The sequence below is a fragment of the Felis catus genome, chromosome C1 (assembly GCF_018350175.1).
Source record: "Felis catus isolate Fca126 chromosome C1, F.catus_Fca126_mat1.0, whole genome shotgun sequence".
NCBI lineage: Eukaryota > Metazoa > Chordata > Mammalia > Carnivora > Felidae > Felis > Felis catus.
Window position 1 is genome coordinate 196,381,720 of NC_058375.1, and position 21,822 is coordinate 196,403,541.

General features: G+C 34.1%; 1 protein-coding gene across 6 annotated transcripts in view; it reads right to left on the reverse strand.

Moving 5' to 3' along the window:
• Positions 1 to 21,822, reverse strand: part of ERBB4 (erb-b2 receptor tyrosine kinase 4) — a 1,138,707-nt gene that overhangs the window by 258,969 nt on the left and 857,916 nt on the right. For all 6 annotated transcript variants that reach the window (XM_019838613.3, XM_003991109.6, XM_019838614.3 and 3 more), the window contains exons 13-15: positions 17,697 to 17,829; positions 12,689 to 12,782; positions 6,554 to 6,708 (exon numbers count right to left, since the gene is read on the reverse strand). In XM_019838613.3, the coding sequence (XP_019694172.1) occupies positions 6,554 to 6,708; positions 12,689 to 12,782; positions 17,697 to 17,829 (382 nt within the window). The remainder of the gene's footprint in view (positions 1 to 6,553; positions 6,709 to 12,688; positions 12,783 to 17,696; positions 17,830 to 21,822) is intronic.

Below are 21,822 nucleotides of genomic sequence, written 5' to 3' on the forward strand. Positions count from 1 at the left end.
GTTTCTGTGGATAACTTCTAAACACATATGACTCACTTCCAATACTCAATTCATTTGCATCATGAGTACATGTCTTGCTGAATGACTTGATATTTCAATGGTTATAAATGGTTTCATGTATACAGTTTCTTCTAAAAGCACTTAAGTTTAAGTAAAAACTAAAGTCAATAAAAAATGAAACATGAGCTATTCAATATAATATAATAACCTGATGCTTAATACTCATTAAAGATGGATTATGGGAGAAAATGAGTTAACATGCTTTAATGCTATTCTTATGGATACTTTACATAATCACATTATTCCATTCCTTGGTTGTGACGGTTTTTAAAACATACTTATCTTTAAACATGAATTCATTTAAAAAGCAAATTAACTGGTTTTACCAAGACTGCAGTTTATCTTGACGCTCTATTTTAAAAGCACAGTGCCATAACAGACAAACAATAGGTTTTTAAAGTGCCATAATATTTAACTCAAACAATAATAAATAAATACTCTCCAAGGAAATGCACAAACTGAGAAGCAGGTAACTAAAGAATTCACTGGAATTATATAAGTACACAAAATCTGGATGTACGGTCCCTAGAATTTCATTTTGAGGTATTATGGAAATATTACTTCTTCCATCTTCCAATGTACAAATTGTATTTCCTTCCCTTTTCTCTCATCAAATACATATATCTATGGTGCATTATCAAGATTCCCTCCACAGCTATGATTTATAGGACTGTCTAATTCTGCTGATCACAAATGTTTTTTCCAAACTCTAATTTCTGAAACTGAAAAGGAAGCTGAAGTTAAAATCACCATATAATGAAGTAATAAGGGACTCATGTATAAGGCCAGACTGTCTACTATATCCTTAGATAACTCTCAACATTGGTAAACTAATGTAACTATGTATAATAATAATTAAGTCAATATTTCCCTGCTTCATGAATATCTGCTATAACGTTTCTACTAGGTGGAAAATTGTTTTCATTTTGAGCATTGGTTTTGAATAGCCCAGAAAAAATTTAATGTACAGAAAAATGGGGAATATACTGTGAAAAAAAGTCTTTTAAAAAAGCAAATAAGAAATACAAATAAAAATATATAGCACATAGCATTGAATTGGTACTATAATCCATAACCAAAACCATTTCTTGAAATGGAAAAAGTAAGTACTAAAAATGTTTTCAAACTGTCTTATATGATATTCTTTTTATTTTATTCTGAAGAACTTATTTTTTTCCTAGGTTCCTATTATATCTTCTTCCAAGTGCTTTTTTATACAGTATTACCATTTGGTAAAATTAATAGTCTACTTCTTATTTCCAAGTGAGAATCTGAAAGCTATGATTAATTTGCAATCTGTGTCTTTACAATAACATTTGAAATATAAAAATATTTGAAAGTGAAATTCAACTTGAGGGTAAAGTGTGAATAATGAAAGATCTTATTCATCCATTAAAAAACATGCTTGTAGGCCTACTAAGTGTTGCTACTCTTCTAGGAGCTGGGCAGTGGGGGGGATGATGAATTAGACACTTTTCCTATTCTTAATGAGCTCACAATTTAATGCATAATAGGAGATAGATGCATAACCAGATGTATATTGTTTAATGTGATAAATATAAAAAGAGACATGAAAGAGTGGCTTAAGGGAGCATAGAGGAGGGACACTTTAGAAATTCATGGTAATCCTCATGGAGAAGTTAGGAAGCTGAAATGCAGGGTGCTGAGAACCTGGGTTGCAGTAGCAGTCATTTCTAAGGGGTAACAAACAGCAGGAACAAAAGCATAGATCTGAGGAAATTTAGAGTGCACATGAAAAACTGCAAATAATTCTGAATAGTCAGGGAGCAAACAAAACATGAGGTGACAGGAAGAGGGAAAAGAAGCGAGATCATTTAGACAGGAGCCAGAATTTGAAGGCTATTTGCTTAGGGGCAAACTTAATGGAGAACCACTGCAGGGTTTTGAAGTAGTGGATTTGCTAGATTTGTATTTTACATGGATCTCTGCCCTGTGAAGGCTAGTCAGCTGGGATCCAGGTAGATTCCTTTGGCACCAAGATTCTTTTAGTGTATGTAAAAGACGAAAAAGGATTACACCGGGGAAATGGCAACTAGGATAGAGGCAGGGGGCCAGATTCAAGAAATGCCTTCAAAGGTATGGTGGGTGGGGTGGGGAAGAGAAGTTGATGGCTGATTTGATGAAAGAAAAGTAGGATCAGAGGAGTTAAACATGCAGTACCATCAGTGAGGGAATGCAGGAGGAGGGACACCTTTTCTTGTGCCTGTGTTGGGGGAGGAGGGGTTGATAATTTCAGCTTTATGGATCTACAGTATGCATCCAGTGTGGTTGTCCTACATCTGGGTAGGGAATGTTCCTCGCCAGCTGGAAAGAGAGGCCTGTGGTTGTAGGGTGTGAAGGCACCAGTGTGATGATCAGTTTTGAAACAGCATACAGAAGAAAGCTGAAATCATGTAAGTGGGTAAGATAGCTGAAGAAGGATCTATAAAGTGAGAAAAGAGGAGACTGAGACTGAAACTCAAAGAACCCCGATAACCAGTAAATGACCTAAGATAAGCTCATATGCCAGAAGCATGAGAAAATATTGAGTAAAATCAAGTAATTACAGCATCATTGTGGGAGCCAAATCAGGAGAGACATTCAGGAGTAACTGTCAAAATCAAATGCAAAGAGAGGTCTAATAAAATAAGAACTACTGAGAGCATTTTAGTTGTCATTGTCACGGTCACCAGAATTTCAACCACTGTGAGTTGAGAAGCATATTGGACATAAGCAAAGCAAGGGAAAAGGAAGGTGAGCACTGAGGGGCAGGATGTGGGGTCAGGAAAGTTTGTTGAGGGAACTCTTGAGGAATATTTGAGATGTAGACATATTTAAAAGCTAAAGATGAAAGAAACAATGAAAGACAAATAATAAAAGTGTGACTAAAGCAACACCATCCTTTCTAAGTACAAGTCACTGTGTATTTAAAGATGTATACTCTATTTCAACCCTTTGGACTTCATATAAGCAACTAATTAGCACATGTAATTTATATTGATTCAGCAAGATCACAGAATAATGGAAGCATTAAACTTTTGAAGAGTCAAAATCTCAAATATGAGATCAAAATCAAATAAGGAATAAGGTAACTCTACAAAATTAGTGTTACAAACTAAAAAATTTAAAGGAAGATCAGAAACTATAACATGTCAATATAACATATTACAAAAGTATCTGGAATTCTGAACACTGAGTTGTGTTTAACATTTGCCACTATTTACTGATTTGTAAGCACTTTGATATACCCACCTACCTTAGTTCAGATATTTTGACAAGATCTTCAAATTTTGAAATGAAAGTGGAGTATTTTAAAATTTCAATTAAAAGAGTATAGACAATAATTTCACAAACAGCTCTTCTTTCCTTTTATAAATGAAAATTCTTTCACCATAGAAATTTAAAAAATATATAAAAAGGGTTGATAAAAAAAAGATAAATGCATACAGGGAATTTAATAATATGGAAACCATGATTCTACCATTAACAAAAATATTCAATGCAAATTTTCAAAGACGCCTATGAAAAACAAATATTCTAGTCCATGACTAAAAACCAAAACTGCATTGGTATTTGTCATGGATTAGATTTTAGTGTGGAAACCACAAAAAAAAATCCTCTTACAGGAATTTAATTACATCCTAAATTTAGTTTACAAGTCTTTTTTTTTTAATTCTATCCTGCTATTTTCAAATATGAAGATCATTCCTAAGTTTTAAATTCTTGCTCATCATTTCAAAATATGGGGATCTTACTCATTTCTGAATTTAGCTATCACTATCTCTGATGTGGAGTTGGTGTTCAGTATAGCCAAGTTGAGGAATGAATGAAACGAGAAAAGCCTGCTAAAATAAAAGTTCTCTAGTCAAGGCAAGAAGAGACAATGTTATTCCCCACCCCTCTAGGGATATTAATGAGAATCTCCTGATACGTGCTAAATGGATAACCTATTTTAAAAGTATCTAAAGAACTTATTAGAGCCAATATATTTAATGTACTTCCAGAGTAATAAAAGTGCTTTTAAGGTATTACACACATAATTTTATTTTCAGAAAATCATTGAACAGTATTCAAAGTAAGAACTTTCCTTCTAAAAAATGTGATTCAAAAGACTATTTCCAGTAACTTGGTTCTTGAATTATCTAGCTGACATAATATCAGCATATAAAAGGAAAGCGGTTTTCCAAAGTGGGGTTGGCATGGTGAGCTCACACGCACAGACAGGTCAATTATTACATGTATTTAGGAATAAAAATAGTCACTCGTCACGTCATCGCCACTGGCCCTGTGATCTTTCTAGAGAAAGATCCTACTTCTACACACAATTTGAAAAGAAGGGACTAAGTGGACAGAGCACCTCATGGCTTCACTCAAGAATCTCAGAGCACAGTGCTACACAACAGTAATATAGAATAGGATTTAGGAATTTGGGAGCTCTGGGATTGGGATGACAAAACTCTCATGAAGTGAGTGAACCTGGACAATATGGAGGATATTGGGAAAAGGATGGCAGGAAGCTAAATGAAAACAAACACACAAATCCTTCAGGACTAAATCATTCCTTACAATCCATTTACCTTGGAAGATGCCAGGGAATACAACATCCAATTCTGTCTCCCCATTATTCTGCAACAGTTGATTTAAAGACATTTTTCTATTTACTTGGAGTTCCTAAATGGCCTGGTCAGATTTGTTCCATTTATATCTTCATCCTCCCTTTTCGCTGACATCTGGCTTTTGTTGCTGTGGTAAATGGATCTCTTCATTGTCTCTACTTCTACTTCCCCCACTATAGATGTGTTCTTTTATTACATAATCATGATTTAAAAGGGCTGAGAGGAAGACACACCAGCCACACATCCAGACTATGGCTCTGCGATCTCACTTTCATTTCCCTAATGGCTTCATTGTAATTAGATTTGCAAAAATAGCAAAAGGTCTCATTTTGAATGGCAACAGCTGTTGACATCAACATTATATTGAATAATTTACTGGTTTAATTTTAGCTGCAAAACAATAAAACCCTCCTGTGGATGATTACTTTAGCAGGCAAGTTTTCCCTTTCTGTTGCTGACTCTTCTGCTCCAGTGGCACCAGTTGTTTCTTCATGAAATACTCTTAACCCAAGTGTGCCAAAACCTCGCAAGGGGAGAAATTGATTCCTTGTAGTTTCCTTGAAGCTAGGTGTCCGTGTGACTATTTCAGTATCCTCAGTCTGTGTCCTTATGTGTAAACCAATGAGATGGCGTTAGCTCTTCTAAGCTGAATTTAAATTTGAATGGCAGAATATTACTTTACCTTTTGAGGATCTACCACTTCACAGAGTGACTTAAGCTGATCTCTTGACCTGCAGGAAATTGTAGCAGCATCTGCAAATTGATGTCCTCTTGGCAGAAAATGATGTTGTTGCTTGCTTAACTTCTTCAATATCCCCTAGCAACTAGCTCTTAATGTGGCAGAAAATATTCTTTATAGAATCTCATACTCTCCTGCCAGATATAAAGTACCCGAGATAATTCTCAAAAACAAGTGTATGTATTTGCACGTGTGTGTGTGTGTGTATGTGTGCATGTGTGTGGGCACTCATAATGAAGAAGAGGATTTATGGACAGAAGGAGGATAGAGTATATTAAATTGTTCTCAAGTCTGAAATTAGTCATCTTCTGGAGGAAAGAAAAAGAAAAGCCCTTATTAAAATAGATTTGCTATCTTTTAAAAAATAGGTTCTGGGATTTGTTACATGAGTGGCATTATTTCTTTCAGTTCAGTGCTTTTCTTCTTTCTGTAATATGTCTTTGTTTTACAACTGTTCCAATATCAAAGGTAATATAATTATTATTCATTTTATAATGCATCCTTTTGGAAAAAAAAGATAGAAAACTGGGTACCCATCTTTGAGTTGTCCTATAGTAGTCAAAGAAGTTCTAGATTATAGGTTGACCTGTATTAAAATTACTTTCACAAAATGTATTTGTGATTTTACTAATATACATATCACTAAGTTCTCCCCCCACCTTTTTTTCTGTCGTTATTTTGCTTATATTTTGTTGAAGGAGTAATCCAAGGCAATATCTATCAAAGAGAGCTATCCTCAACTTAAGCTGGTTGTAATAACAAAGAAACATAATCAGAAAACTTCTGTTAAAGATTGATTAAGCACACATCTCCAAGTATGACGGCTATCTTGTCTCTTATAAAATATCTTCAATACCAAGTAAAATTTAGAAGAATTTCTAGACTCCCTACAAGTACACCTCCCACCAGCTTCATAAAGGTGTCGATAGAATACTTTTAGGTAAATATTTAACAGAATATTTCAGAGAGTGTACATTTGATTACATAAATTGTTTTCTTAGAAAGTATTCCTCTTCAAATCAACATATTAATATAAAGATGAATCAAGTTTTACATGAACATGTTATATAGTTAGTAGATGGTGTCAGGGGTAAAGATAACATGTGTGATGGAGTCCTTGGCTGGCAAGGATGCTTACCCTTGGGTGCAGTTTGGATGGCATGGATGGCACTCTCGATCCTGATCAGCATACTTGAAAATGAAACTGTTTGCCCCCTGCAAGCCATCTGGACATTTTTCCACACAGTTCGGGCCATCCTTAAAATGGGAACACTTTGTGCAGTTATCAGGTCCCTGAATTGTGAAAACAAAACACAATGGAGAAAGAAAAATGGGTGCGGTTTCCTCTGGTATTCATATGGATTAGTCCTTGAGACTTCAGTGAGTAGTCAATCTTGCACTAGGGAACGGGAGAGCATTTTCAGAACTACAAGTGGGGATGTCACTATGGCAGCTTTTCCATGTAAAAACGAGATGTAAACTTTCCTTTGATTATACTATGACTATTTGAGCAATGGATTTTAAAATTTACTATGGTTGAATTATTAGGAATTAGTCAGGTTAGGCAAATAAAAATTAATTTCTATGTTACACTCCATCTTAAATCAGCTTGTGATAAAGTTAAAACTCACACGTCTATAGAGATTTTAGTAAATAACAGTACAGTACTGAGAGCACAAGAAAGGCACACTCTGATAAGCAAATATCAAAAGTCCCATAATAGTGAAATAGATGCATGCAAAATTTATCCAATAGTAAAGGTGATATAAATATGAGCAAAATAAATTTTAATGGCACTAATTCACTTCATGTATTTATGTTGATAATATATAACCATTTTCTAATACGTAGCATGTTACTAAGCAATAATAGCATGCAAATATATTTAAATATCAAAAAGTAAAAATTTAAAACTCATATTAAACAAAATAATTTTACAAGAAAAAACTGGTTTCAATTTGGTGCTAGGGATAGTAAGCATGCAAAATGATAAGCTGTCTACCACCAAATCAAAGAAAATTGAGAATATTTTTATTAAAAATGCTATTTTCTGGGGCGCCTGAATGGTTCAATTGGTGAAGAGTCCTACTCTTGGTTTTGGCTCAGGTCATGATCTCCCAGTTTGTAGGTTCAAGCCTCATGTCAGGTTCTGCACTGATGTGTGGAGCCTGCTTGGGATTCTCTCTCTCTCTCTCTCTCTCTCTCTCTCTCTCTCTCTCTCTCTCTCAAGATAAATAGATAACCATTTTCTTAAAATGCTATTTTCTTAAGAGATGCCAATATATTTACACATTTGACTATTTTGAATAGTGATATTACCTACTTAAAAAGTTGACTTTTGGCCTTCCCTTTTGAACATCATATTGTCTTAGGTTCCTCTTTTCTTTGACCTCTCTCTGGAACTTCTTCCCCTGACCCATCTCTCCCCAAAATCTGTCTGCCCACATTGTTCCAACAATTATGACAGTTCACATTAAACACAATTTAGATAAAGGAGATATAGTAAGTATAGAGGGAGATAATCAATTTTATTAGGCTTATAATTAACATGGTGAATCTGGGGGCCAACAACAAGCAGACATTGTACAGAACTATGTATTAGGCAGGGAGTGTCCATTCACAGGAGTGTATTACATCCTTCTACAAATGTTAATCCAAAAGTGGCCAGACATAACAAGTTGGAGATATAAGACATCAGGAAATCAATAAATATAACATTGTAAAATTTAAAGATTGAGGATGCTAATGAAGAACAGTGGTGTAAAGAAGAAAAAATAATCAGGAAGAGGTTTCTGGAAATTCTGGGACTGGTGAGGTTCAATCAAGCACTATTTCGCTATTTTGATGTGAGATTTAGAACTAAAAGAAAATTATCCTATGAAACCTAATCCCTATTCAACCTGAAGAGTTTGCTATTGGCAACTTCTTATTTCCTACCAAAAAAGAATATTTCACATGTCTCCAATTTTAACACCTGCTCATGGGTACTTAGGCACGTAATGCCATCTATTATACAAAATCATTTACTGTGCAAGTATGCTCAGTGGCATGACTTATTGTACAAGACAAGAGACAGGCTGATGTCTTCCTGCAGAACAGAAGAATAAAACTAACCATGAGTAAATTAGGCATGGTGAAAATTAGAAGTTAGGAATTATTTTCCTATAAAATTCTTCTAATGTAAAATAATGTCCAGGTAAAATCAGAAGACACAAAAAATTATGAAACTAAAATGAAAATCATATTTAATGTTTAACTGTCCTTCTAACAGATTTTTTTGTGTATTTCTTTGTTTTTTAAGCCCCTCTCACCTATTTGATTGTGTGATGATACAAAACCTAACGTTCTAAGCTGACATAACTAAAAAAAATCCCGACAAATCTCAAAAGAAATGAAATATACTAGTTCTCCAACTCATTTCCATAAAAAAGATTTAAAGAAATACGCGTGTCTAATGCTTACTCTTCTATCATTATATTCCCAAAGCTTTTAAGAACCTAAGTTCAGTGAATGAGTTGATAAATGCAATGATAAAAAACAGAGGTGAAAGCAATATTGTTCCTTGTCTCTGATTTTCAGCTATCCTTAGATTCAATTATCTAGGCAGAAAACTAAAGAATAAGCTAAATCCTGATAGAAATATTATTTTTTTTTTCTCAGTAACAATTGATGATTTTCTCTGGTAACTACTGCTAAGAGACAATGCTAATATTCACCAGTATCCATTTCTCTTCCAGTCCTAGCCACATGGAAGACTGGAATTCCCCTCCCACCAGAGGTGAGGTATGTTTTCTTCTGGACCATGAAATTAAGTAGAAACGATTTATGAGACTGTCAGGGCTCAACTCTCCAGCCTTCTCTTTGCCTGCTGCCATGATGTGGGGATCCCATGCGAATGTGGAGATGCCATAACTCAAAGCATCCCAGAATGCTAGACCAACTCAGGGAGGAGAGCTGACTTGCAGTGCACTTTACATGAAAAATATTTAAACATTTTCCTACAAGCTACTCTAATATGGGGGTTATTTGTTATGGCAGCACACCTTTATGAACTTGACTTTAACAACTACTTTAGCTTTCATCATTTTCTTCCCCTATCTCTTCTCTTGCATGCCACCTCTTTGGCTTATATTTTGATCTCCTACAACTCCTCTGATGTCCCTTACTTCTCTTTCTTCTCACATGCCCTTCCTTATCTTTCCTGACAGGACCAAACAAGGGTAGTAAAAGTGAGACAGAATGGATGAAATTGCTAAATAAATAATAAAACGTAAAAAACACATGCAGATACACAAGGCTATAAAAACAGGGGCTTGCTTTATTTCAAAGCTAGCCCTTTCAAGATTATCCTGGATTTCTGCCACATTTAAATAGTATAATACTATCCCATTTGACATGTAGCTGTTATATTCTCAGAAAACATATTATCCTTATTATATTACAGAATTTTTGCGGGGGTGGGGTGGGGAGTGAAATGAATAGAGTGTAAAATTTGGAGGCAGAACTTCAACAGTTGAGTCCCAGCTCCACATCTTATAGATTGTTGACTCTTTGGTATAACTTTCTAATTATTATAGATTAAGTTTCTTTATATTTTAAATGGAAAAAGTGATCATCATATGTTTCAAATGTAACAGTATTTGACAAATATAAATGTGTATCAATTATTATTATTAGGAAAATATGGACAGGTCAGGAAAGTGTGATTCCAACAGAAGAAATGGTAAGGCCAGGTGTTGGAATTCGAACCTTCTTCATGACTTCTCTATCTCATCACAATGTCAGTCTCACATAGAACCTCTTGGATATCTTAAACGATACATGCCTGTGACATGGCACACAAAACACTTCTGTCTATAGTTGTGATAATCAATATATAAACCCAGATACAGGCAAAAACCTCATATAAACTGTAAAAGCTGAAAGCAAGCAACGTCCTAGTGAAAGGAGGATGGGTCATTGTTTGAGCTCAGTCCTACCAGTTTCTCCGACACCATAACCTAAATTGTATTCTTACCTGCTTAGCATTTCAAGTTTTACTGATCGAGTGATCAAACAGGTTTTCTTGATCCCATTCTCTAATTTTCTACAAATAAGTGATTCAGGTTTACTAAATCTTTTCTACTTTTGACTTAATGCCTTTCCTAAACTCTAGACATATTAATTGACAATGTTCACACTGGGTGGTAATTTTAAGTATATGGCTCAACAATGCTGTCAATATGAAAACAAAATGCGTTCATTAAAAACTTAATTTTTTTGTTCTTTCTTAGTTATCAAATAATTTTCAAAATTGAAAAAAAAAACACTATTAGGGTTTTTTTAATGTGTAGTTTATAAACTGTCTCAGTCTTTTGAGTAACAGAAGAATGAACAAATAAACTGTGAAAACATACAAATTGAAATAAATTAATAAACTAGTTACTCAGCAGCAAAATTTTATACCATAGGAGACAGCAAGAGGAATAGAAAAAGCATGGGACTGGTTTTGCAGTCTCCTTGTTATTGTAATTACACATTTTTGAAGTCTCAGTCTCTCTGAAAGATACATTGTTTTTCATTCTTTGACTTTTGGTACTTAAGTATGTTAGTGTTTAAAGAAGTCGTATATAGATAGCTTGACTTGCTTTAACAACCCATTTCAGAATTTTACTTCCCTATGTTTCATGTCATTCTTTTTTTTTTTTTTTCCCAACGTTTATTTAATTTTGGGGACAGAGAGAGGCAGAGCATGAACGGGGGAGGGGCAGAGAGAGAGGGAGACACAGAATCGGAAACAGGCTCCAGGCTCTGAGTCATCAGCCCAGAGCCCGACGCGGGGCTCGAACTTCCGGACCGCGAGATCGTGACCTGGCTGAAGTCGGACGCTTAACGGATTGCGCCACCCAGGCGCCCCTGTTTCATGTCATTCTTTACAGTATCCACATTTCTCTTCCTGTGGATTAATTGCCCTTTCCACTAATATCTTCAGTGGAGAAAGAAAATAGCTGTATATGCCCTTTGCATACTTACTTGGAGATCATTTACATATTGAATTGTCTTTTAGACTTTGGTTCTTGAGGCCAAATCATACCACTTCTTTTTCTCAGAGGTCTGATTTTCCAAGTTTAATCATCCTTATGGTACTCCTCTGAACTGTCCAAGCTTTACACATCCTTCTTTAGATGAAGTTCCAGAACAGCTCATTGGGGCCTAATGGAAGTTTGGAGGGCTCAACGATATCTTTTTTTCTAGCTTATTAAGTGCTGAATAAGCACTCTAGTAGAAAAGTTAGTACTATTTAAATTCCACATAAATTCTTACGGAACAATGCTGAGCTCTCGGCTACACCCAAATGTTGGTCCCCAAATCATCTATTGAGAAATGACTCGATACACACACACACACACACACACACACACACACACACACACAAATCTGGAAATTTGTCTAAAGAAGGATGAATGTGACACTTTGGAATGACAAACTCATATTGGCCTCATTATTAAGAAAAAGCCTGAATGATGGGAAACAAAGGGAGATCTAAAAAGGAACTACCATTTTCTCTATAAGGCTAACTTCAAACATTTAATGCCAGTGTGTCCATCAAGACTTTCCTAATCCCATAGCCCCTCCTTCCATTCTCATAGCTCAATATTTCTCTCTGCCATAGTATTTAACACACTGTTTTAGATTTTAGTTTATGTTTGCCTTCTCAGTCTGTCTTAATGTCCTTCACAAATCCATAATAGTTAAATAATTAAACACAAATATGAATGTCTTATAGTTTACCTCAAACACACCATGAATTTTTACATTTGCATTCTTTGTATGCCTCCTCTTTCCAGATGTTTCTTCTTCAAAGTAGAGCTCAAATATCACTTCTCTATGGGCTTCCTTGATGCCCTACTTTCCATCCCAAAGACAGATAAATTTCTCTCTATCATTTTTGTTCCTATAACAATTTACACATATTTATATTTTATCAATTATTTTGGTTCAATCTAATTACTTATAGATCCATCTTTTCAACACTGTGCAATTTCAAGGGCATCTTCATATTCTCTTTTTAAATACATTATATGGGATAAGTATTTAAGAAATTTAATTTGTAAATATTTTGTCTCTACTACCAAACTGTAAGCCTCTTGAGGGCAGAATATCAAACATGATTCCCCTCAGTATGCTATAAACACCTGCTGAATGGATGGATAGACGATAAAGCAATGACATAATAAACATTCACACATGTACCTAAATAAGCCAACACAACCACAGGTGTCTTCAAGCTTACCGGTCCATGGCATGTGAGGATGCCGTCTTCCATCTTCTCGCACTGGGGGTCACACTCCACACAGATGGAGCCATTCTCAAACTCTCGAAATTCACTGTGAAAACATCAGCTGCATGAGGTGGTATAAGCAAACAAGCTGTCAACTTAACAAATGAAGTAACATCTGCTAAAAGTCCTATTGGCAGAGTAAATTCTAGAGTTTGTTTCTCAATGTGCCAGGAGCATCAGAATCATTTCCCTGTACATTAAGGAATAAGCTCTCCATTAGGAGAAAAGATAAACTGCAGCCAGATGGCTCTCCCTGCCCTCCACTGGGTTCAACGATAGACTCATTCAGGAAACATCTCTCTTGTGAGAGATATTCTAGCAGTCTAAAAAAAAAAAAAAGGAGAGAGAGAGAGAAGAAAAAAAAAGTATGACTCTTCCGATGACACAGCAGAATTATTTTCACTCTTTTTTTAAAGTAAAGCTGTGCCTGTTTGTCTCTATATAAAATGTTACTCTTGGCTGAGCTTTATTTTTTAAACTCTGAAAGAACTATTGTATTTTTCTTGTTGCTAAGTTACATGATATTCCCCATTCCTGTCCTTCAAATCCCAAGACTCTTCAATTTATTTTTGGTGAAACTTCAAAAAATGCTTTGATTTCTTTTCTTCTTTTAAAATAGCTGACTTGGAGAATTAGAAAAAAAATAGCTTTTTATGGCAGATTTTATATTCTTAGATTATGGATCTAATATCACAACATCTTTTTTCAGTTTAAGATCTTTTTGAAGTAATTCTATAAAGTATAAAATTAAAAAAAATTAGTTCAATTGTAACATTCTAAAACTTTTTAATTAAAACCTAGGATGATGTTATCCCTTTCCAAACCTAACATTTTGTGGCCATTTCAATATTAAGTGTTATCAATATGTAAGTTTTCCAATCAATACCTATTGTAAAGTTTTCATTTCAATAATTGGTTATCATTCATGTACATCATGTTTATACACCCCATTCCAACTAATGTGTGAGTGGATGAGGCACTGGGTAACGACAATGTCAGTTTCAAGTCATTAACAAAACATGACTAAATATTTATAGCTTCTGTATTATTGTGTGTCTATGTATCATGAGCTATCATTCCATACTCAAAGCATTGCAAATATGGCATTTAAGGATTAATTGCATGATAAATTTAAATTTATTTTTCCTAAAGTGTTCACTTATTTTTACAGTGAACTATCCCATTTGGCTATTTTAAAGTGTTAATAAATGATAGAAGTCTAAAAGGTGGGCTATATTTTCTGTTGGTTAAATTAAAACTACACTTACTTCAAAGCAAAATATTGGGTTTTCAAAACACATGGCATAAATTGATGGTTTAGTTATATATCAGTGCACATATTTATCTACATGGATTTTCCATTTTTAAAATGTGATGTTGGTTTGCTATGGACTAAGCTTTTGATGTATTTTATTGAGTTTAAAATCTCAATTACATATAAACAGACTGTTTTTTTTTGTTTGTTTTTGCATGTTTCATCATTAGTGATATAAAGCACTCAACAGAGGAAATCTTCATAATATAAAAGTCAAAATGACCTGGTATGAAGTGGTACCTCAATTGTGAAGAGAATCATTAGTATTATTTCTATAATGAAATTATAAAATTATAAATAATTAACATGAAATTATAACAAAACCTGCAATCGTCAGCAAATTTCTGTTTTTAAGAATAGAGTTTTGGGTTACTAAAGGGTTATGTTACTGAATGAAGGTCATAATTTTTGTGATACTAAAACATAGGTCATTCTTTTCTTTCACTTCTTCAAAACCCTTCCCTACACACAGAGTTAAGGAATAAGGTGAATATGTCATAAAAAGTCATGGAGACAACCCAGCTGCCTTTTCTTCTGCAGATTAGACGTCTATTTGTATGGCTTTGGGCTCTCTTCCTTTATGCTCTCAGAACGGATCATTCCTACAATTTTTACTATTTCTTCACTCTTCATTGTCACTGTCTCCATCATTGCTTTTTCTTCCCCATTTCCTATTGATTATACTATGACTGCCAGAGATTCCCTTTCTCTTGAATCTGACCTAGCAAATCACTGTCTACTGAGCGTGAGTTTTGCAGACTATGCTTTTTGTCACTTGTTTTTGCTACTCTACATTTCTCACAGCCATGCTGTGTGTGCTGCCTTAGCCAATCCTGTGAGCCAGCACCAATGCTCTGCAGTCAAGTCCTTCCTAAACTTCACTGGTGTTCCTTCTAGGACTTAAATCCCTTAACATCTCTAGACTTAATTTTGTAAATATCTTCTGTAAAAGGGAAAAATCGTGTTTCAATGAGAGGTTGTGAATGTTAAATATAAAAAATGCCTACAAAGAGCTTAGATTGGCACCCTTTCTGATGTTCCCATGTTGTTCTTAACATTTCAAAAACATTTAACCATGTTGCCAGATAAGAACAATTTTAAGACTGCATTGTAATGAGCTTTCTCTTTCATTTTAAATGCCTGTGCACTCTAATTCTGAGTTGCTGAAATACAGTGGCTTCTATGACCTGGATTTGAATGCTAACAGCCAGGAATTAACTGGTTTTCTAGTCCCCTTTAAAAAGTCCTCTTTTTAGGACTTCTTCTCATATGATAGTCAAAACTATTTTTATATAAAAATAGTTTCCCTGATTTTGGTAAGTGTCACATTTGTATTTGTTTTCAGTAATTTTAAGATAACTATTCTACCTAGCCATCTAATTAGCTTGGATAAATTGACACGAAAAGGAAATGATTCGCACAATTAGGTTATTTATCCAAGATTTAAAACTAGGAAGTGATGAAGTTAGGATTTGAATTAATTCTTCCTCAAAGGCTGTTTTAACTAACTGCCAAGCAATGTCAGGAGAAATTAGCCAGTGCCACAAGATTGGAAGTGGGAAAACCTATCATTGCATAGACTAGAATTACATCAGACTTTTACAAGGTACTTTCACTTATTATCTTTCAAGCTAATTCTTGTATATGATTTCCTAGAGCCCTATTACTATTGCAAAATACATGAAAAACGTTATAGCTTTTAATACGTTTGATTTAATGACTTGTAAAATGCTAAACTTTTAAAAACAGTCTGGTAATCAGTGTTGTTTTTTTTAGAAAACAGGTTATTTTTCCTTAGCTTTCATTATTTTGCAGACATGAGACAGAGGATAGTATATGCATTTGCATATGTATCATTTTCATATATCTGACAAGTTGAAAATGGAAATGTTAAAGAAAAATAGCATCTGGAAAGATACAGGACGGAAATCAGATGGTCTGAATTCTAGTGTTGGCTTGTTTCTACAGTGTTCTGACACTGGCCAACACTTAATTCTACCAGTTTTCACTGTTTATAAGATGTTGCTATTAGAAGACATGATTGCTACAGCCCCATTTCCTCTTCAGTACTGTATGTATGTGTGTGTATATATATATATATATATATATATATATATATATGCATATATATACATGTATACATATATATACACAAATAAACTTGTAATTCACTAAATGGAATTAAAATCTATTAGTTACACTTTAATGGCATCGATTGCTAAACAACAAACAAGCATATTTTAATCATATTTTAATCAAGTATTTTATGTTCAGATAATATCATTCTATTATAATAATGAGAATAAGCATGAATACAATTTAATGAGAAAAGAAACACAGAATTTGCTATCCATTATCAAATTTATAAGTTGATCGTAACTTACAAAATTATAAGCTGAAATTTTCCTGAAAAACAGTTAAATTATTATTTTAAATTGTTTCATACTTAAATTTCTCATTTTATTTTTTTTCCTAAATTTCATGAAGGGAATTGGTTTCTTTCAAAGAAGAGACATATCAATATTATTATGATCCAAAGATTTCTATCTTTCTGATATAAAATGCAAAAGTGCAATGTTTCCTCGGATCATGAAAACAGTTATTTAAAATGGGACAATTCTATAACTGCATTGAAGAAATCATAATTCATGGTTTTATTTCAGCAAAAGCAAAGGCACTGTACATTAACCATTTACAGGTCACTTAAATACCATAATATTGTACAGGAGATGTAGAATTTTAAAACAAAAATTCTAACCTGTAAAAAAAAAAGATAAAATGGGACAATTCATGAAACAAAACAATAAATGAAACAAAGAACTTCAAAACTACACTTTTACAGAACTGTTGAAAATCCTTTTGGTGAGCATTATGAGAAAATTTGAATCAGGAACAGTACTAAAAAATGTATTATCACACTAATGAAGGACAACTGTGATGCATGAAATGATATGTTATGATAAACTGATTTTATGACTATGTGAAATGCCATGCAACAAGATATATGCCAGGTTTTATTGTTGGCAATGTGATTATTATAGCACCAGCAGGAATTTAAAATACTTGATTTAAAATACTGCTTAGGTTATCTTTAGAAAGTGGGAGAACACTTCCAAAAACTTCTTCAAATAGAAACTACAAAGGCAATTTTTCTATAGGGTTAAGCAGTTGTCAGAGACGCAGAAACATGTATTGTTTCTAATACACAAATAGACACAGAACTTGGATGGAAAAAAATCAAAAGGTATATAGTATTCCAGATGAAAATTAATAGGAAAGCATGTGAAAAAAAGATTATTGGAACATCTGAAAGATTACTTGTAATAATCTCCTTCATAAGGAAAATAAGAATATATTTTTCAATTTTGCTTAAGTACAAACTGCTATAATTTACTAAGAATGATCTATTTTGGTACACTTTTTTAAAGTGTGTATAATAGTTGATACATATTTGGACGTATTTCAGATAAAAGTCTTTCCCTTAAAACAATTCTATTGTTGTCACCTTTATGCAACAAGAACTCCCCTGAAAAATCTTGGCCAGCTCACACATTCTGCAATTTTACCATTTTCTTATCATTTTAAAATCTGAAACACTCAGTAGTCAAACTTATGAGGTAAAGGCAACATTGTAAGATGCCTTACCCATCATAGAGGTTACAAGACTCTATGCAGCTCCTTCCTCTGCTGAAGCGACGGCAGGACAGACATTGGTCTGGGCCAGGTCCCCAGCAGCCATCACTTGAACACAGATGGTTGCACACCATTCCTGCAGCAGCTAAAAAGCACACCAAATTCAAGGAAGAAACAAAACAGAAGGCTGTGTCAAAACTTACCATTTTAATATGACTCTTCCTAAGTAATGCTGTTTCTGAAGAAGTGGGATTGAAGGAGATCTGTGGCAGATAACTCTGTCTGCCTACCCAGTCAGTCACCATGACCCACCCTACTGTCACCTTCTTCCATATTGCAGAAACCCCATCAGTGCCTATATATATAACCATTACATTTCTCATAAGAATAACCAAATATCAATTGTCTACATCAAAATTCTAGGGAGGAAGCATGAAAGAAATTAATCTTCCAATTAAGGTAAGGAACAGACCACCTTTCTCAACCCAAACCTTTGCTCCACTATGACACCAAAAATTTCTTCAATTTCATATGAGAGCTTCATGAAGATATAGAACAAATCATCTTTGTTTTAAAACAAAACAAAACAAAATTTAAAAAGAGAAAGAAAAAGAAGAATATCTGGAAGATAAGAGGGGAGACAGAAATGGAAATAAAATACAAGTTTTTTTATAGGCCTCTGCTTGCCTTGCTATTTAGCCAAAGTGGCACATGTGAGGAAAACATTTTGCAAATATATGAAACAAATCACAGTAGTCATTCATGAGGAGGTATAAGAGAATAAAGTAATAACAAACTAAAATTTAGTTTTATCTCTGTATATTGGGGAGAAAGGTGCCAAAGAAAATTTGGGCTTTTTAAAATTGCTACTTAAGTTTACCCTCTGTGCTGACAGCTCAGAGCCCAGAGTCTGCTTTAGACTCTGTGTCTCTATCTCTCTCTTATCTCTCTCTGCCCCTCCCCAGCTGGTGCTCACTCTCTCTCTCTCTCTCTCTCTCTCTCTCTCTCTCTCAAAAATAAATAAACATAAAAAATAAATAAACTAATTAATTAATTAATTTCTACTTAAGTTTGCCATCTCTGTTTCCCTTTATATTCAGTATCATTTATTCAGTATATTATTACTTATATAGAATAACATAATTTTAGTTAATGGATACTAGGTTTTGAATAAGAAGGGCCTATAGAGACTTCAAATGTTATTCTGAGTGTCTGAAAAGTTGATTTGTGGCATCTGAAACACAACTCTGTGTTTTCATAAAATATTAAGAATTTCCAAGAAGATTTAAAAAAAATCAAAAACATCCTTATCTTTCCATTAGTTACCAGGTTTAATTATTATGGGATGCAAATTGTCATGACAAGAGCATTTGTGAGGTGGGTTGGGATAGAATTGAATATGTGAGTATAATATAAGCAGGAAACATATCTGTGAAAGTTACCTTCTCTAACATATGCTTGAGAAAGTGAATTGCCAGCATCCATGATGCTAACTAGTTTTAAAACACTGAAACAAAATAGCCCAATTTGAAATTCATCCATGTTGCTGTGTGTATCAATTTTCCTTTATTTTCCTCACTGAATATATTCCATTGTATGTATATACAGCATTTGTTAAATAAACCATTCACCTATTGCTACACATTAGACTGTTTCCAATTTTGTGCTACTAAAATTAAGTTACTATAAACATCATGTACAAATCTTTGTATAGGCATATATTTTCACTTCCCTTCAGTAAACACCTAGGAGTAAAATGGCTGGATAATACGGTAAGTAAGATTAACTTGTTAAGAAATGATCAAATTGTTTCTCAAAGTAGTACTATCTTACATTCCCAATAGCAGTAAACTGAACTCAAAAATTAAAGTTTCCCCACATTTTTGCCAATATTTGGTATGGTCAGTCTGTTTAATTTTAGCCTTCCTAATAGGTCTGTAGTGATATCTCATTATGGTTTTGTTTTTTTTATTTTTTTTAAGTTTTTTTAATTTTTTTTAATTTATTTTGTGACAGAGAGATAGTGAAGAGGGGAGGGTCAGAGAGAGAGGGAAACAGAGAATCCCAAGCGCGCTTCACACTGTCAGAGAGCAGAACGCAAGTGAGGCTTGAACTCACCAACCATGAGGTTACGACCTGAGCTGAAATCAAGAGTTCGACACTTAACCGACTGAGCCATCCACGTGCCCCTCATTAAAGTTTTGATTTGCTTTTCCAGAATGATTAAAGACACTGAGCATCTTTTAAGGTGCTTATTTGCTGTCCATATATCTTGTTTGGATAAGAGCTACTGAATCTTCTCATTTTGTATTGGATTGATTGTTTTCATACTACCTAGTATTAAGAGTTCTTTACATATTCACTGTCTTTTGAAAATTAGAAGTTTTTAATTAGCAAACAAATTTATCAATTTGTTCTTTTATAAATTGTGCTTTGGGTATCATGTCTAAAAAATCTTTGTCTAATTGAAGGTAGCAAAGTTTTTCTATGATGGCTTCTTTTAGAAGTTTTATGGTATTGATTTTACATTCAGGTGTATGATCCATTTTGAGTTAGTTTGTATGGTGCTGTATTAGTCGAGGCTCTCCAGAGAAACAAAACAAATAGGATGTATATGATTTGTCGTAAGGAATTGTCTTACACAGTTCTGGAGGCTGAAAAGTCCCTTCCATTTGCCCCCTGCAAGCAGAAGGGCTAGGAAAGCCTATAGCATAATTCCAGTTTCAATCCAAAGGCCTGCAAACTAGGAGCACAGATGGTTTCAGTGCAATCGAAGGGCAGGAGAACACCAATATCCTAGCTCAGAAGTCATACTTAGAGAGTGAATGTTCCCGTCTGTCTTTATGTTCTATCCAGACCTCTAGTGGACTGGATGATGCCTATCTATTTTGCAGTAGATCCATTCAGTCTACAAATTCAAATGCTAATTTCATCCAAAAACACCCTCACAGACACACCCAGAAATAATGTTTAGCCCCACGATCCAGTCAATTTGACACATAAAATTCACCATCACAAGTACAAAAGTTCTATTCATTTTTTTGCGTATAGATACCCAATATTTCCCGCACCGTTTGTTAAAAACACTATGTGCTGTCATCTAGGCTTTGTTGTTCCATTTAGAGAGCACAGATGAGTAGATTTAGCATAATTCTTATGGATCCTTGGATTTTCAGAACGGTCCGTGAGCACTGGCTTCAACTTTAAGTCACCAGCTGTGCTAGCCCCTAACAAGAGAGTCAGACTGTCCTTTGATATTTTGAAGCAAGGCATTGATTTCTCCTCTCTAGCTATGAAATCCTAGATAACATCTTTTTCCAATATAAGGCTGCTTCATCTATACAGAAATTCTCCTGATTGGGTTTTTATTTTTAGATAACTATAAATTCATGTGCAGTTGTCAGTAGTGATACAGGGAGATCCATATTCCCTTTACTCAATTTTCCCTAATAGTGAAATTTTACAGAACTGTAGTTCAATAACACAAAGAGCATATTGACATTGATACAGTATAGATACAGAAGATTTCCATCACACAATGATCCCTAATGTTGCGCTGTAAAGCTGCTATAAACATTTGCTTATCGGTTTTTATGTAAATATAAATTTTCATTTGTCTGGAATAAATGCTCAGCGGTATAATTGCTGGGTCATATGAACTAAAATTGGGCATTTTAGTTAACATTTGTTATTGTTTTTGAGAAACGGCTGAACTGTTTTCTAGGTGGTTGAACTATTTTACATTCTCACCAGGAGTGTAGGAATGATCTCATTTCTGCTATATTCTCTAGCATTTGGTTTTGTCACTAAAATAGCTCTAGCCATTCTGATAGGTGTATATGGATATCTCATTGTGGCTTTAATTTTAATTTCCATAAAATGGATAATAATATTGACATCTTTTCGTGCACTTATTTGCTATCCATATATCCTCTTCAGTAAAATGTATCTTTGTCTTTGTCCATTTTAATTACATACTTTCATTGTTGAATGTTGACAGTTCATTATATATTCTATCAGCTAACCTATATCTATATATCATCTAACTTTTCTCTTTCTTTCTCTCTGCATCTGAGTTAAAAATAATTTCTCTCAATCTGCAGCTTGCACTTTGGTCCTCTCAATAATATCTCTTTCA